This window comes from Thalassophryne amazonica, chromosome 8 (assembly GCF_902500255.1).
Source record: "Thalassophryne amazonica chromosome 8, fThaAma1.1, whole genome shotgun sequence".
NCBI classification, from domain to species: domain Eukaryota; kingdom Metazoa; phylum Chordata; class Actinopteri; order Batrachoidiformes; family Batrachoididae; genus Thalassophryne; species Thalassophryne amazonica.
In genome coordinates, this window is record NC_047110.1 from 60,452,402 (window position 1) to 60,471,268 (window position 18,867).

The window sequence follows — 18,867 nt, forward strand, 5'->3', positions numbered from 1 at the left end:
CAGCAAGCTGACCTGGGGGGAGCAGGTCAACAGACAGACAGACGTGACTTTGCCTCAGTGATTGACCTTTGGCAAATTTATCTTTGCTGGATAATTCCAGAACCCACCCCCATATGTTGGCTAAGGTTGGTGCAAATTGGAGTGAAAAGCTTCAGTTTTGAACTTTGGCCCTTATTACCTTGACCTAAACCTAAATTTTGACCTTTGACATCAATTACCTTCACCCTATGATTGACCTTTGGCAAATTTATCATCGCTTGGGCAATTCCAGGACCTACCGGCATATTTGTGATCTGTTTGGTGCAAATCAGAGTTAAAAACTTAAACTTGACTTTTGATCCCTAATGGCACTGACCCAGTACTTAACCTTTGGCAAGTTTTAGGTCACCTGGCGAATTCCAGATGATTGTAAAATGGCCAAAGGAGCTGGAAAAAGTAGGGGAACAAATAGAAATAAACCAAAATCTTGACCTATGACCCAATGATTTTTGTTAAAACAAGCCCCATGTGTTGCCTGGAAATTTGCCCAGGCACCTTGGAGGAGTAGCAGAGCACACGCATGAAGACACACAGACACACATTTCTGAAATTTTAGTACAATAGTAACACTACAGATGAAGACGCAGCTGAAGTATGTGTTTTCTATGAGCATCTTGTGCTAACTGAAACACCTTCATCCCTTCAGATGATCTTCCCCTTCCACTGGCCATGTCCGTACATCCCGCTGTGCCCGCTGGCTCTGGCTGATGTGCTCTGTGCTCCCTGCCCTTTCATTGTGGGTGTAGACTCCAGATATTTTGACCTTTATGTGCCACCTCCTGACATCAGCTGTGTGGATCTGGACACCAACACCATCTCCCAGTGAGTGACCTCTGACCTTTCTGTGATAGATGAGCACATTCAGTTTTAAGGCAGTCGCCCACTGGTTGTCCTGCCAAAGGTTATCTGTGTCTCTTACAAAAGCCTGTCTTATGTAACAAAAGATGTTTTGTGGTGAGATTAAATTGTCGGCCCTGGTGACAGCCATCCTCGTTTATCCTCCCTTTCTTTATTTCTCTGTGAGTATAATGAAAACCATGTGGTGTGCTTTCAGAAAAGATGACAAGAAGGCTTTAACGTGGAAAATCTTACCCAGGAGAGCCTGCAAACATCTTCTGAACACTCTGAATAAGCTCTATCAGCAGCTCACTGAGGGTGAGTCTGATGCTTTGTCATTCTATGGGTTGTATGAATAATTTAGTACAACTTCTTAGGCGTGATTGGTCAGCCCAAATGGCTAATTTTACAGGAAAGCATTGTTATACAGTATATATATAAAACCAATCAATGATCTTCACTTGGTCCCAGGAGATGTTAAGGATGAAACGTAATTTACTTTTTATTAAGTAACCATTTCCCTTCAAGCTGCCTCATCAGTTTGTGATGTTCCCTTCAGATACTCCTTACCCACAATTCAGCATAACATCTTTACTTGCTGTTTTTTCTCCAGTGTAAAGTTAAAGGGGAACTCTGAAATTTTTCATTCTGGGCTCTATTTTTAGATGTTTTTGAGTTCATCTTTTCACTTGGGACAAAAACTGTTTTAATTAGTCCAGTATTTAAAAAGTAAGTGGCCTCTGTGTGTTTGTGTATCCAGACTGAGCATCAGTTGAAATGCAGAAATAGCTGACTTTCATGCTTTGTCAGACTTCCAGAGATAAATAACTGTAGTTCATGTGACATGTGAGGTAGGGGAGGTGATGGTCTATTGGATAAACGTTGGTCTTGAGATCAGAGGATCCTCGGTTCAAATCCCAGCCTGACCGGAAAATCACTAATTGCAAGGTCCTTAATCCCCTAGTTGCTCCTGGTGTGTAGTGAGCGCCTTGTATTGGAGCACCCTGACACCGGGGTGAATGTGAGGCATTATTGTAAAGCGCTTTGAGCGTCTGATGCACATGGAAAAGCGCTATATAAATGCAGTCCATTTACCATTTATTTGAACCCAAACACTGTCATGGGCTAATCAACTACATGAATGTAATTGGACTGGGCAAACTGAAAATGCTCAGTAAACCACTTCTTGCCACAGAGCTGATGTAATTGTCATTGGAAGTGGTTGTTAGCATGGAGAGGATCTTTACAGAGTTAAATATATGTATGTTTACAGTACAAAATGTAATGAAACTTTATTAACCCTCTGTGGCCGACCCTGTCGTATACGATGGCTAAGACCAAGCTTTACTAAATTATAAATAACTTAATGATATGAGATAGAAACATACTTTTTTTTTTTGCTGAAAAGTTAACTCTGCGGACTTTCGAGCCAGCCATCGGCCATTTTTGTACTCCTCATAGAAGCTGTGTGATGACAAGCGCAACGTGAGTGTCCAGTCAGAATTGGCTCACCATCACATGGTTTTCCAAAATCCAATCGTAGGGCAGATTCACCTCACGTGAAAAGCCAAAGATTTTTTTCAGGAATGATGTGTTACTAGTTGGCCCGTTTGAATAGCCCCCTGGGTGCTCCAATGAGTACATACTATTGGGCTCCAAATGCGCCCTGCGCTATTACACACAGCGATCACTGAAAGCAGACAGAGCAGACGGAGAGCCTCTGATGACAATCTCAGTGCTCAAACAAAGAGTGTGTAACTATCAGGATTGCTCCACTAGTTTGCATGTGACTGTTACTGGATAACTCTGTTGCTTTTACCATGAAGACAAAAAAACGCATAGACCATTTTGTATATATTGTTCAAAATGTGCATTTGTGTTTATTGTTTGAACCTTTTTATTGTACAGTCTTTCACACAAAACCTCAAATTACCTTTATAAAGTGTCTAAACAGTTGTTTATTATAGTTTGCTGTGTGTTTTGAATAAATGTGGTGGAAAATTAGTTTCCGCTTTACTTTTTCCTTCCTTATTTTTGATTGTAAACCTTTATTACACTTATAAAACACAACAAAAGCATATATATTATGAAAGCACAGGTTGTCCTGAAAAAAAAGAGACATGAAACTTGATTGAGGGATGCAGGGAGAGCTGTTAAACAGCATTAATAAAACATTTATGCCAGGCGAGTGAACTGTCCAAAAAATGCCCTTGGACCCCAGAGGGTTAAACAAAATTATAGATTTAGGCGCTTACCTTAGCCACCACATTCGGTTTTGGAGACGCTGCTCAGCATAGATGAGTTATTACTAGTCGATTTTCAATGAAGGGTTCATTCTTGTATACAAAAGCACAAATCTGACATTGAATTTTAAAGAGGAAAAGACAAAGGCAGGGGTCACCAACCCTTTTCCTGGAGGCCACCTGTCCTGCATGTTTTCTACATGTACCTACTCAAGTCACATCTGATTTTTTAAAAGTGGTGTTTTTCAACTCTTGATTGGCTGAGCACACCTGATAGAGTTAATTGCCTGGCAGTGGATCAGGGAGGGTTAGAAAACATGCAGGGCAGGTGGCCTCCAGGAACAGGGTTGGTGACCCCTGGAATAAGGTACTAAAGTAATAAGGTACTAAGGTAATGAAGTATAATTGCTCATTTTACAAGGTTTATTTGCATTTTGTCATATAAACATGCACACGTTAACCTCTGTAGGAATACTCTCCATGTTACCAGACACTTCAAATGACGTTTTCACCTATTGTGACAACAAGAAGCGGTTTAACTGTGCATGTTTATAACTTGCCCCAGACTTGATTTCTTAATCAAATGCACCAATTCAGTTGTTTTTGACCCGAGTAAAAAAAATGAATTTAAAACCTTCAAAAATAGAGCCCAGGTTGAAAAATGCTAGAGTTGTAGTCTAATCTCACCCCTGAAAGAAACTCTGTGTTTATGATTTTGCTTAATTTAGATCACTGTGCTCCATTTTATCTGAACATTTGAATATTTAAATCAAAATATAGAAGTATCATGCACTTTACATTACTGCAACCACTTTGTAAACTGTAAACCTGAAAAGAAGTATTTTGAATCTGTCTTTTGTGGATACTCTTGGGTACACCTTGTTCTTTTGTGACACTGAAATCTACTTCCTTATTCACAAGTTGTTCTTGGGAGAAATAATCCATTGAAGCAAACAATGTGACTATAAATTCTTTTTCTAATGTGTGCTGTTTAACTTTCGCTTCACAAAAAGTGCCATGTTACAACACTGCTGCCTTCAGTGCTGCTGTGTGTTCCTCAAGTGCAGCTGCGTTGTAATCATGCTGGGAAGGAAAACAGTCATCAGAATGTTTTAATGATAGGGTTAATGTATACTTTGATATATAATGAATAAGTGTCACTGATATGTGTGCACGTGTATGTGTTTTATGATTATGACTGAAACAATTATTTGTGTAAAATATGGACACTTTTTAGGATGTGTTGGTGTCACATATGATGAGTTCAAAATTTTGCTGAAGTAGATATAAATTAAGTGATCACTGTATGTATTTCTGTGAATATGGTTTTCTGGAGAAGACCACTTCAAGTCCCTGGAGGGTTTTTTAAGTAATTCTCCTGCATTATTCCCCACAGTTGTTATTTCATATGCTTATATATTTTGAACTTGTGTAAATGAAGTAGTTAAACTAAATAAATGGTGAATCAATGCCAGATTCACCAGTTGAATTTTTTTCTGTAGTCAGATTAACAACATGTTTATTTTGTAGCTGACCCCCCCCCCCCCCAAAAAAATTTCTTCAAACTTTTGTAGCAGCATAGTTCCATTACACCCCATAAAAAACATAAATTTATCATCCTTGACATCAGAAAAAAAGTGATGAGGGCAGGCAGATTTTTTTCTTCTTCTTAGGAACAGGGAACAAACAGTACAGTAAAAATTTGATGTGAAATGTCTTTCATAACATTTTTAAGAGGCTGCATGCATGAAACCCTGAAAACTTGCTAAAACAAATATTCCAAATATTCTGCGTCTGCTACATTTAGTCTGCGTGGTACTTCATAAATGCAAACCGAATTTCTGACATTTCATATATATTGCTCTGGAACGGTGTTGCTCTGGAACAAACAGTGTTGTAAAGGACAATAAACAGGGCATTAAACACCAAACTTCACCCCCCCCAAAAGGCTCACACAATTCCCATTGAAAATAATGGAGAAACAACCTGAGCTCGCATGTTTACATAAAACAACCTTAATAACAACATCTAAAAACCCAAAGAATATATTCACAAGCGTTTTAAGCACAATACACAGAGTTTTATGTTGCGATGTTAATGCTATTGTCCGTGTACAGTGGTTAATTTGCAGCCTTATCAGATGTCTCCATGCATTTCTCAATGTTACTGACATCTCGTAGAGCGGCGACCTCTTTGAAGTTTTGCGAGATTTTACGGGATTTGAAACCTCAATAGGGCGAATGAAAAAAATCTCTCAGCCCAGCATATTCGCCACCTAGTGGATGTGCCGGTTCTTGCACCAGCTGTATCTCCGTCAATGAAATTTAGCCAAAAAAAAAACAAAAAAAAACCCGATGCGGTCCGATTTTGGCATACGGGTGGGATGATAAACTGTTTTTTTTTTTTAATGGGGCCTTAAAGAAAAAAATGCTGTATGGAACTTTGCTCTGTGCATTCTGCAAACATTACAATAAATCAGGGGTGGGCAACTTGTTCCAGAAAGGGCCAAGAGGGTGCAGGTTTTTCTTTGCAGGAAAACCTGCACCCTCTTGGCCCTTTCTGGAACAAGTTGCCCACCCCTGCAATAAATAATTAAATAAATAAGCCACAATGACAATCACATTGTTTGTTGTGATGCATTAACTCTCCCAGTTGTTCTGGTGTGACATTACAAACTGTAAGCTTTCAGCTTTATGTTTTAGAAAATAATCACCACTAAATGATCATGTATGACCCTTTAATGCAGTAGAATGCCAAAATGGTCTGTTTTAAACCAGTTTTGCTAAAACATGTAAATAACACTGACTTGACCCAGGGTCAATGCAAGTGTACTAATAAATAAATAAAAGCAACATTTTTGTTTTGACTCCCATTTTTATGCATTTAAGTCAAATAACTAACATTTGCTCTATGCAGAAAAAAAAAGCTTATTTCTATCAAATTTTGTTCACAAATTTATTATAAGTACGAGAGCAATGCTGGGATTTTTTTTTTTTTTTTTTTTACACCTACCTTCTGGTTTTGGATTGTTTTCCTCAACTTTTCACTCTGGACAAAAACAATCGGTATTAGTGAGTTGGAACCATGGAACTCGCAAGCTAAATGCCCGTTACAGTCCAAGCAAATGAGACGAGTTAAAAATATCTGAATAAACCACTGAACAGGCAACAGTCCTTAGAAGTTTGTTTGGCACCATAGAGGGGATCTGTAAGGTGGTCCATATTTACTCGAGCAAACTAAAGACACTTTCTTTTAAAACTACATAGCCAGCTGCTGTCAATGAGCTGCTCGCATCAGTTCTAAGCAAAAGAAGCAGCTCCAGTCATAATTTTCCTTTCAAAACATCTGGATCGTATAGTTTACTGACAGCCACAAGGCCAACACTGAATCCAACCCAAAAAAAAAACCCACAGAACTTATATCAGACATGCTGGTCAAAACAGTCATGTGGACTGCAAAGTGTCAGAGGCTGGTAGAGCACGGGGTTCTTCCTGCTAGTCCACTACAGGGCGCTGCACCCTACTCGTAACTTTTTTGGTACCAGGCTGTAAACATGTTTCTGTCTAAAGTTGGAGAATTTAACATGGGCTTCTGTGGGGAGTGATTCACTCTGAGCCTCCTTCTTAGCCACCTCCTCTTCCTGACTGGTGGCTGCATCTTTCTCCCTATATACCCTCCTTTTGATACGTTCTTTCCTTATCATGTCCATCCTCGTCACCCCCCCACCCCCAAACAATCACAGGACTTTGAGCACTGCTTCCTGTCTTTTTCTTAGTCCCACCTCGTCTAAGCTGTACATTGTAGCTGTTCTCACTACTGTACTGGGATAGCTACTGAAACCAGGTGTAGCAGGCCAAATTAACCCCTGCCTAGATTAAACCCAGTGCATCTGGAAAGTATTTACAGTTCTTCATTTTTCCACATTTTATGTTACTGCCAAAATGGAGTAAATTCATTTTTTTTCTCTCAAAATTCTACTCAAAACACCTCATAATGACATGAAAAAAAGCTTGAAATGTTTACGAATGTATTAAATATAAAAAACTAAGAAATCACGTGTACATGAGACTTTCAAGTCCAGACTTAAGACACACTTCTTTTCTCTTTCATATGGCTAGCATACTGGTACAGTTTTGTTTTATGCTTTTTACTCTTTTAATTCATGTTATTAGTAATTGGAGCGGGCTGTGGCCTCAACTTTACCTATATTTTGGGTCTTTTAGTGAAGCTTAGGGCTAGCGGCCGGCGATCACCTTAGTATTTCTTCTATTTTTCTTTTTGATTTGATTTTTGATTAATGCTGGCAAATTATACACTATTTTTTGTTTTTCTGATGCCTGATTCTGTTTTTTCTCTGTTTAAGGTGCAGCTCCATCCAGAGATGGGAGTTGTATTTGTGTTGGCGACCCTCCTGTCCTGTACACCAACAGCAATTCTTGTATATTTGTCTGTGAATTGTTTCTGTAATTTATGTTTGTAGCATGGCCCAAGCAGAGGGTCACCCCTTTGAGTCTGGTCTGCTTGAGGTTTCTTCCTCAGAGGGAGTTTTTCCTCACCACTGTTGCTCTGGTGGTTGGTAAGGTTAGACCTTACCTGTGTGAAGCGCCTTGAGGCAACTCTGTTGTGATTTGGTGCTATATAAAGGAAAATAAATTGAAATTGAAATTAGTGAGCAGCTTTCTTTTGCCCTCATCCACCTGGCAGATTTGGTATATCAACACCAGCATGATTGTGCCTTGGACTGGTCACAATAAAAACCACTCTATAATATGCAGTTTCATCAGACAACAGTTTCACAGATGTCACAAGTTTTGAGGAAGCAACTGACATGCTGACTGCAGGAATGTCCACCAGAGCTGAATGTTCCTTTCATTACCATAAACCGCCTCCAACATTTTCATTTGGCAGTACATCCAACTGGTCTCACAACCGCAGACCACATGTAATCAGCCCAGAACTGCCACATCAGGCTTTTTCACCTAATAAAGATTTTTGTTTTCCTTCTTCTTTTTTCCCTCAAAATCAACTGCACATTTTAGACTGGGCTTTTATTTGATTGGTTCAAGGCACATCTATGCAATAATCATGCTGTTTAATCAGCATCTTAATCTGCAAAACCAGCCAGGTGGATGGATTATCTTGGCAAAGGTGAAGTGCTCACTAGACACATCTCAAAAAAAAAAAGAAAAAAAAAAGAAAAAAATTCTATAATAATAAACCTTTTTTGTGCATAAAATAAGTCTTAGACAAAAGTGTTGTATTTACATTCAGTTGTTCAGTATATATTCAGTGGTGATGTTCTGGTTATACAGAATAATGACAAAGCAGCCAAAACAGCATCCTCATTGAATAACTGTTAAGCTTTCTTTTAAAAACACTGGGTTTGGCCAGATTTGTCTGTTTCTCTGTTTTCAACTCAAGCATCTTTGTGTTCTGAGGTGGTAGACGTCCTGATATTACACGTAGTTGTGTTTTGTGCTCACAGGTGCTCAACTGAACCGTGAGGATGTTGAGATGGAGCACACAGTGACTGACAGCGACCTCTACGGTGGGAAGAGCCTTCACATGTTGGAGCTGGAGATCCAAGAAGCCTTCCTGCGCTTCATGGCAGCCATCCTGCGTGGCTACCGCTTGTACCTGCTGCCAATCACACAAGCCCCCTCTGAAAAGACCACAGATGCCAACTCCCTCTTTGATCTCCAAGGTATGTTAAAAATGTGACTGTTATGTAGTGTATCAGGAAAGAACACTCTTGCACTGAGCATCCCTTGTCGGTAATTTGAACCATGGTCCATGGTATTCAGCTGGCTTAGTATTGGTTTGATCAATTTGGTGGGTAAATTAGGAGATACATGTGTTTTATGTTTGTATACTGTTTTCAATACTATATTTGGAAATTAAAACAAGCAGATGTGTTGCTGGCCTAACAATACTCATTGGGATTTTCATAAATGGGATATTAGCCATTCTGCTTTCAAATTTTAAAGCTAAAAGGTTTGTAATTTATGAATATTAAATGTATTTTTGTGGCTGATTGTTTAGGGTAGAGATATAATTGAGTCCGAGATACACACATTTAGCATTTCTAGTACAAACTGGGTGAAAATAAGACACATCTGTTTTAAGTTACTTTGACCACAAGAATCAATACCCTCACATGTTTTGTTTTTTTTAATTAGATGATGCTCAAATTCAAAATTGTCTGAGATGCATCATTTAGAATTTCCAGTCCAAATTTGATCAAACTCAGGTAACTTTCATTCAGGTTGTCATGGGAACAAGGCAGCATGTTAGCCAAGTGGTTAGTGTGCTTGTTTCCAGAGAGGAAGGCACCTGGTTCAAAACTACCCCTGCCCATTTTTTGTGTTATATAGAGTCGTGTCAAGAAGGCCGTCCAGCATAAAACCTGTGCCAAATCTACATTCAGATCCACATCAGATCTGCATGTAGTGAAAAGGATAGAAGCTGAAAGAACTTATCATTGGAACAAGAAAAAGTGTGAATGAGTCATCGATGGAGTGTGTATACATCTCCCTTTTGTTCCTGTGGTCGGCAGGGATGAAAGTCACTGATGATGCGTGGTTGCTGGGAATTATGCATTAAATTGGCCTAAATTTCCACTGTAATGACTCAAGTGATTTAACCCTCCTCTCAGTGGAAATAAAACTGAGATGACAAGTCAGAAAAAAGCGGTATGATTAATGCACAGTGTCAGCACACATCTGTGCGCTGTTATGCAAGCAGCATGTTGGACAACTTGTTTCTCAGCACAGTATTAATTTCCTGTAAAGCAAAATGTGCTCTGTACATTGACTGTGCAGCAGAGTTTTGTTTTTATGATTATACTGTAATTTGAGAAAGATTTGTTTATGTGTGTGTGTGTTTGTTCCACTTCTCTGTGCTTCTTGGGACAATTTCCTGCACACTTGCTGAGAGCATGAAGGTTGACCCCCAGAATTGCTGTAACCCCACCAAAACATGAATCTGCTGCAAATCGTGAATTATCTGCAAACTGTTAATTGTAAAACACGAATACTGAAAAAATATCTCACCAAACGTGACTGCACGTGTCACAAAACATGAGTTTCATTACCAGAGGTGTCAAGTAACGAAGTACAAATACTTCGTTACTGTACTTAAGTACACTTTTTAGGTATCTATACTTTACTCCATTACTTATTTTTCTGCCTACGTCTGACTTCTACTCATTACATTTTCACACAAGTATCTGTACTTTCTATTCCTTACATTTTTAAAACAAACAGCCTTGTTACTCTTGGCTTCAGTTTAATGTTTATAAATATATAAATATATATATATATATATATATATATATTTATAAATATATATATATATACGTTAATGTTTATATATATATATATATATATATATATATATATATATATATATATATATATTTCACGTCATGTGCGCCTGTAATCAACTTTTCTGCAGCACGGCTTTGCTTTGAACCTTGAACCAATCGAAGCAGTGGTTCGCAGATTGAAGCAATGCTTCGACCTATTGCTTCGTTTATTCTTTCTTTCTTTCGCTTAATTTTCCCCCGCTAAAACCCTAAAAAGCATACTTCTGTGAGTATGATTTACCTTTTCTATGTTAAACCGACCTGTTATGGTCTTCTGAAACAGTTGATGTATTTTATAACTTAAAAACGGGAGCGACGCTAACGCGTTAGCATGTCTATGGCATTTTCAATGTTAAAATTTAGCATTAAGCAATTGCAGCTGTCATCACGTTCGGGTGCATTTGTTTTCAAATTGTAATATTTCTTAAATTTATTTTTGTTTATATATTAATAATCTAATGATTATTATATACAATTTTAGAGAAAGAGACAAAAAGAACCTGAATAGAAACACAACAGAAAATATAAAAGTAACTAACAATGAACATACATAAATAAATACATACATACATAAATAAGTGTTTCCTGTGAACACCTAGTGACTCTTACCCCTCCACTTCATCCCTGTCTTATTTAATGACAGTTTGTTTTGGTCAAACCATATTTTCAATTTAATTTCCTCCAGAACTATCTGCCAAACTAGAAAACTGCTGCATCCTAGTAAGAGCAGAATACTACTGGAATGAATTTGAATAAGGAAAGTTGTGTTGTTGTTTTTTTTTTTTCCTTCACTAAATGGATGCTGCACTCACTGCAATTTATTGTCTGGAATAGTCCCAGATTGCATTTCAGAGCTTCTACGTAGAATTGAAACATTTTCGTGCAGGTGGTGTTGGGGGTAATTTTGGGTTTTGGGTCACATGTAGAATGAATCAGTTTTTAAATTAAGCTTTCAATTCATATAGTGGCATCTACCTTTTTTTTTTTTTTTTTAAAGGTTACTTTATACTTTTATACTTTAAGTAGGTTTTGGAGCACATACTTTTTCACTTTTACTTGAGTAAAGAAAGGTCAAGTTGATACTTCAACTTTTACCAGAGTGTTTTTAAACTGCAGTATCTATACTTCTACTTAAGTAACAAATGTGTGTACTTTTGACACCACTGTTCATTACCATTTGGTGCATGTGCTTGGCGGAAGAGCCAATGGTACAAAGCTTCCATCTGTGGGATTATGACTGAACACGTCTCACTTTCATTGTGCCACGGTGGTTCGTGCCCTCCCTCGACTCGCGTGTGTTATACTCCTTCATGTTCCCTATTAGTGGGTGAACAAGTCAACACTTGGTGAATTCTGCTTCAAAGATAGGAAGAGCCGACATCAAAGGAGCAAAAAGTGACGCACTATGAACGCTTGGCCGCCACAAGCCAGTTGTCCCTGTGGTAACTTTTCTGACACCTCCTGCTTAAAACCCAAAAAGTCAGAAGGATCGTGAGGCCAATCAAGATAAAATCAAGATCAAGTGAGCTTTTGCCCTTCTGTTCTACTGGAGGTTTCTGTCCTCCCTGAGCTCCCCTTAGGACACCTGCGTTACCGTTTGACAGGTGAACTGCCCCATTCAAACTCCCCACCTGACACTGTCTCTGGAGTGGGTCACGCCCCAGGTGCTTGACACCAGAAGTGAGAGCCTGCTTGGGGCTCTCAAGTGTTTGCATTCGTTTGTTCACCCACTAATAGGAAACATGAAGGAATTTTAACGCACGCACAAGTCAAGGGGTATCGCAATGAAAGTGACAGGCGTTCAGTCATAATCCTACAGAGCCCGCTAGGGGCTCTCGCCTCCCTACCTCACTGGGTGTAGTGCCCCCAGCTCCAATTTTTTTTTTTTGGAGATAGAGTTTTCAATCAAGATTTCCTGAGGTAATTGACCCGTAAACTCCTTAAACTGAAAGAAAATATATATTTTGCAACTTACGTTTTGTGATACCTTTATTCATGTTTTGTGGGATATTTTATTAACGGTTTGCAGCAAAATTATCAATCGTTCACGGATAATTCACGTTTTGGGGGTCAACAGAGGCTTCTTTTAGCAAAGGTCAGGGATATTGGGAACAAAGGTCAAAATTTAGATTTTTATGTATTCATTTTTGTCACTCAGATGTCCACCAAACTTGGCACACATATGGAGGTAGATTCTGAAATTGCCCAGGCAACATTAAATTTACCAAAGGTCAGTCACTGGGGTTGAGGTATTTGGGGTTAAATGTTTAAATTTAATATTTTTGCTCTCATTTGCACCAAATTTGGTATACATATGTAGGTTGGTGGTGAAATCGCACTGGCGAGAGCAAATGTACCAAAGGTCTATCTCTGAGGCGAAGGTCTTGTCTGCCTCTCTGTTTGTTGTCCTGCTCCTCCCACTGCATTTTGCTGATTTCTACCAAACTTGGTATATCACTCAAGGTTGACCACAAAATTATACTGAAAGAATTTATTTTGGAAAAGTTCAAGGAATATGATTTTCAACTTGATTTAGACCAAATAGCGCACACACTTAAGTGGATTCCAACTGAATTTGGCCAGGTCAGTCAGTGGTCAATCACTTAAGTGAAGGTCTAGCTCATCAGGTTCAAAGGTCAGATTGCAGTAGCTCTTACTGTCTACGTGCCCATGGGTACTATGACCTCGTTAGTGGAAATCATGCTCACTTGTCACATTGTGTTTGTGTGTGCTGTGTCTGACAGGCTTCCTGAAGAGCAGAGACCGCTCACATCAGAGATTTTACTCCCTCATGACCAAAACTCAAATGTTCAGCCGTTTCATTGAGGAGTGCTCGTTTGTCAGCGACAAAGATGCCAGCCTGGCTTTCTTTGACGACTGTGTCGATAAGGTGAGGACTGCAGCTCACCTGGACTCTGCAGGCTCTGGCTTCTGCTTGATTAAGTTAATCTTGCCTTTATATACTCTTGCTTAAATTCCCAGAATGAGCCATAAGCGGAGGCATTTAGAGGAATGATTAATGATACTAAGCCTTGTTTAATTTTAGGATACAGGCGGCACTAATGAGCCCAGGAACTAATAGAGACAAAGGATAATTAACACTTTAAAGCTTCCCTTGAGATGTGTTCGTTTTAATCTCTAATTTCTTCCTCTTCTGTCTCTAACATGCTTTTTTTTTGTCATCCTCTTTACTGATTCTCTGCTTCGCAGCTTTTCACCTCTGGGGGAAAGGTAAGCTGCCAGAAATCTGCTTTATTTATTTATTTATTTATTTTTATTTTAGCCTTGTTTTGGTGTCTTTGTGTGTTTTGCTGTCAGGAACAGTTCCAATGAAAAGCTCTTGACTTTAGAAGTGACTTGGCGTTAATAAGTACAGAGAGCGTGCACTCATCTGGAATAAATCAGAGATGGAAAACTGGGAGTGAGGATATGTATAAAATACATGTGTGTTTGTGTGTGTGTCAGCAACCTGCTTTACTGAACCAAGTGGTGTTGCAGCAAACCACACAGGAACGATTTGAAACTCTGAGATAAAGTGAGATGAGTTATTTGTGTGTGCCGCCTGCTCTGTTCTGCTCTCCAAATATGATGTAGAGGAATGAGAGGAAAACAGAGCATTCTTCTGTACTTGTGTCATCCAGTGGAGGTTCTAGTCTACGTTGGCATGAGGGATGAGGGGTTCAACCAGAGAGTGACATTTGAGCTTATAGTTCTCCAAAGAAATGTACAGGGTGATTAAAAAACCAGAACCCATAAAACTTGTAATAAATCCTACAAAATAAATCCTACAATTTGTTGGACTTAAAAGTTCAGTCTATGTACGATCATTTCCCAAAGCTTCAGTTATCTTGGTCGCTTTGCATAAAAGTTATGTTCTGTCCAAATTACGCTCCAAATGGTATGAATTGTTGGCAAAATAGGCCTCCAGGCAAAATGTCTTGTCCTTGGTTGATCAAGACATGTTGGGGAAGACTACTGGACCAATAATCACCTTTGTAAGATTTATTACAATTTTTATGGGACATCTTTGGGTCACTCTGTACTTGGGGCAATTTTTTTTCAGTCTGCAATGACCACAGACATCCTGTTACTGCACTTTACATACACATTTAAAGTCACACTAAAAACACACTTTTAAAGTCAATTTTCCCCATTTGCATATACTCTCAACAAAAATATAAACGCAACACTTTTGGTTTTGCTCCCATTTTGTATGAGATGAACTCAAAGATCTAAAACTTTTTCCACATACACAATATCACCATTTCCCTCAAACATTGTTCACAAACCAGTCTAAATCTGTGATAGTGAGCACTTCTCCTTTGCTGAGATAATCCATCCCACCTCACAGGTGTGCCATATCAAGATACTGATTAGACACCATGATTAGTGCACAGGTGTGCCTTAGACTGTCCACAATAAAAGGCCACTCTGAAAAGTGCAGTTTTGTTTTATTGGGGGGGGGGGGATACCAGTCAGTATCTGGTGTGACCACCATTTGCCTCATGCAGTGCAACACATCTCCTTCGCATAGAGTTGATCAGGTTGTCAATTGTGGCCTGTGGAATGTTGGTCCACTCGTCTTCAATGGCTGTGCGAAGTTGCTGGATATTGGCAGGAACTGGTACACGCTGTCGTATACGCCGGTCCAGAGCATCCAAACATGCTCAATGGGTGACATGTCCGGTGAGTATGCCGGCCATGCAAGAACTGGGACATTTTCAGCTTCCATCAATTGTGTACAGATCCTTGCAACATGGGGCTGTGCATTATCCTGCTGCAACATGAGGTGATGTTCTTGGATGTATGGCACAACAATGGGCCTCAGGATCTCGTCACGGTATCTCTGTGCATTCAAAATGCCATCAATAAAATGCACCTGTGTTCTTCGTCCATAACAGACACCTGCCCATACCATAACCCCACCGCCACCATGGGCCACTCGATCCATAACATTGACATCAGAAAACCGCTCACCCACACAACGCTACACACGCTGTCTGCCATCTGCCCTGGACAGTGTGAACCGGGATTCATCCGTGAAGAGAACACCTCTCCAACGCGCCAAACGCCAGTGAATGTGAGCATTTGCCCACTCAAGTCGGTTACGACGACGAACTGGAGTCAGGTCGAGACCCCGATGAGGACGACGAGCATGCAGATGAGCTTCCCTGAGACGGTTTCTGACAGTTTGTGCAGAAATTCTTTGGTTATGCAAACCGATTGTTTCAGCAGCTGTCCGAGTGGCTGGTCTCAGACGATCTTGGAGGTGAACATGCTGGATGTGGAGGTCCTGGGCTGGTGTGGTTACACGTGGTCTGCAGTTGTGAGGCTGGTTGGATGTACTGCCAAATTCTCTGAAACGCCTTTGGAGACGGCTTATGGTAGAGAAATGAACATTCAATACACGAGCAACAGCTCTGGTTGACATTCCTGCTGTCAGCATGCCAATTGCACGCTCCCTCAAATCTTGCGACATCTGTGGCATTGTGCTGTGTGATAAAACTGCACCTTTCAGAGTGGACTTTTATTGTGGGCAGTCTAAGGCACACCTGTGCACTAATCATGGTGTCTAATCAGCATCTTGATATGGCACACCTGTGAGGTGGGATGGATTATCTCAGCAAAGGAGAAGTACTCACTATCACAGATTTAGACTGGCTTGTGAACAATATTTGAGGGAAATGGTGATATTGTGTATGTGGAAAAAGTTTTAGATCTTTGAATTCATCTCATACAAAATGGGAGCAAAACCAAAAGTGTTGCGTTTATATTTTTGTTGAGTGTATATATATATATATATATATATATATATATATATATTAGTCTGAGAGAATATCTGCTTCATTTCCATGTTAAAATAATATTTACAGCATAGATTTATTCTACTTTTTCCCTATTGATGTGAAAATGGGACAACAATTTCCCAAAATGAATGTGTCTTAAACACAATGCAAGATTCCACAAGGTTTCAGAAATTTGTTGTTACTTGTTAAACCTGTTGGACCTTTGAGGAACCTTTGGCTGTATTTAAGGGTCTACCCAGAGAGCAAGTGCTTTCTTTTCATTTAAAAGCGGAGAGGGAAAAAACACTTAAAGAATTAAGGCCAAGCTTTCAAAATAAAATTTTGCATCTCCACAGTTCAGGCTCCTCCTGAGGAGCGATTTCAAGAAGATTCGTGATGCCACAAGTAATTGTGCAATGTATTATAGAAAATATATGCTTGAAACCACATAAACATTACATCGCTGAGGAAGGACGCTCAAATTAAGAAATTTGGAACTGAATGGGTGAAGTATGATGATCCCACATCACAGGTCCATGATCTTTAGCTGTAAGGTGCAGTGACACGAGCATGACTTTGATTCATGCACTAGCACGACCTGTGTCGTACTGGAGAGTAAACTCATCTTTAACTGGTGCAGACTGAACGTGAGAGGGGCTCCGGTGCGTGCTATTGCGCAGAAAATTTAGAAATGTTAAAAAAAAATCTTTCACACACATTGCATCTTTCACGTGGCATGATCTAATCACCAACATGATGTGTAGCTCGCCCAGTGGAGTAAAGAAGTGAACAGAGCGAGTAGTGACGTCAGCGGATAGCATCAGAGTGCAGCTCATCTGAACGATTATAACAAAATGTTAATCTATTATAAACATACTTTTACAGTTGCACACACCTGTTTTGCCAAGCCATGACAATGTAAACATGACAGATAATTACCTTTTTTAGATGGCTGAAAATGCTTTATCCAGCTTGTTAGGTGTGTGCCTACGAGCAGCACCAGCTGAAGCCTCCTCTGTGATTCCGGAAACGATTAGAGCTGTTTTCAACGGGCAGTTTGCAGAGAAAATGATTAATCTGCCACAAAATAATTATTTTATATACACAGCGTCCAGCGCAGAGCACGTGACAGGCGGTAGAACAAAAAACGGTGTCCCGCTGGGATCACAGTGGGTGGGATCATCACGACGACATGCGTTTGAGTGCATGAATCATGCTCATGTCACTGCATCTTAAGGCCCCCTGACACTTGCACGACTTTGATGCATGCACTTGCGTGCATGTCATCGTGACAATCCCACCCCGTGTTCCCAGATGGATACTATACTGGGACTACTTCCCAGATGGCGCTATATAAAAAAAAAGTTGATTGATTGATTGATTGATACTGTGCTCTCTTCCACTGGATGCCACATGCTGTGTGCTGGACGCTGCTTATATAAAATAATTATTTCGTAGTGGATTAATCATTTTCTCTGCGAGTTGTCTGTTGAAAACAGCTTTAATCGCTTCCGAAATCACAGAGGACTGCTCCAGCCGGAGCCGTTCTCACGCATGCGCTGAATGAGCTGTCCAAAAAGGTAATTATTTGTCATGTTTACATTGTCATGGCTTGGTAAAACAGTTGCATGTTCTTTCCTTCTTGTAAGCAGCTGTAAATATGTGTTTGTGACAGATTTAATGTCTCGTTCTAATCGTTCAGACGAGCTGCACTCTGATGCGGTGCGCTGACGCAATCACTCGCACTGTTCACTTCTTCTTTACTTAACTTGACGAGCTAAACGTAGTGTTGGTGAGCAGATCACACAACGCTGCACGACATTTTTGCATGAAAGATTTTTTGAACATTTCAAAATTCTCTTTGTGCAATTGCATGCGCCGACACCCCTCTCGCATTCAGTCTTTAAGTGTCTTTAGTTTCATCATCTCTGTCTTGCGTGTTTGACCAATTCATTGTGCTTTGTTTATTTGCTTCTTTTTTTTTTAAATGGTGGCATGATCAAAGCAGATGTCACCACTCTGAGTCTGGTCTGCTTGAGGTTTCTTCCTGCAATTATTAAAACACCTGAGGAGTTTTTTTTCTTACAACTGTTGCTAATGTACTTAGTCAGGAGGGTGTGTAAAGTTACACCGTACACTTGTGAAGCCCCTTGGGGTGACTTATGTTGTGATTTGGCACTATATAAAGGAATTGAATTGAAAAGATCACTGTCATCAGTAATTACGAAGATGGGTGGCCTTTAACCAGTCATGTTGTATTTCACATCAGCCTAGGAGTCCTAAGTGCTAAGGCATGCCATGTTTTATTATTATAAAATAAATTGTTTTGCCTATTCTCATTTGGAAGTGAAGGCATTTAAGGACTTGTGTCTTATGAAAAAAAAATCTTGCTTATTCATGTTTGTACAAGGGGGAAAAAAAGCCAAAATAACCTTTGCTTGCAAACTTGTGCAACCAGGAAATCACACAAGCTTCCGATGAACTGTCCAAGCTCCGGCATGAATGGTCACTGCGGTTATTATTGAGAAGTGGAAGCATTGATTCATTCATGGTCACTGTGCTGATGTTGACATTAAGAACATGATTGAGAAAGACT

General features: G+C 39.7%; 1 protein-coding gene across 1 annotated transcript in view; it reads left to right on the forward strand.

Moving 5' to 3' along the window:
- Window positions 1–18,867, forward strand: part of dennd4a (DENN/MADD domain containing 4A) — a 66,678-nt gene that overhangs the window by 19,098 nt on the left and 28,713 nt on the right. The window contains 5 exon segments of the mRNA XM_034176424.1: window positions 686–861; window positions 1,094–1,194; window positions 8,605–8,823; window positions 13,230–13,375; window positions 13,696–13,716. Coding sequence (XP_034032315.1) covers window positions 686–861; window positions 1,094–1,194; window positions 8,605–8,823; window positions 13,230–13,375; window positions 13,696–13,716 — 663 coding nt within the window.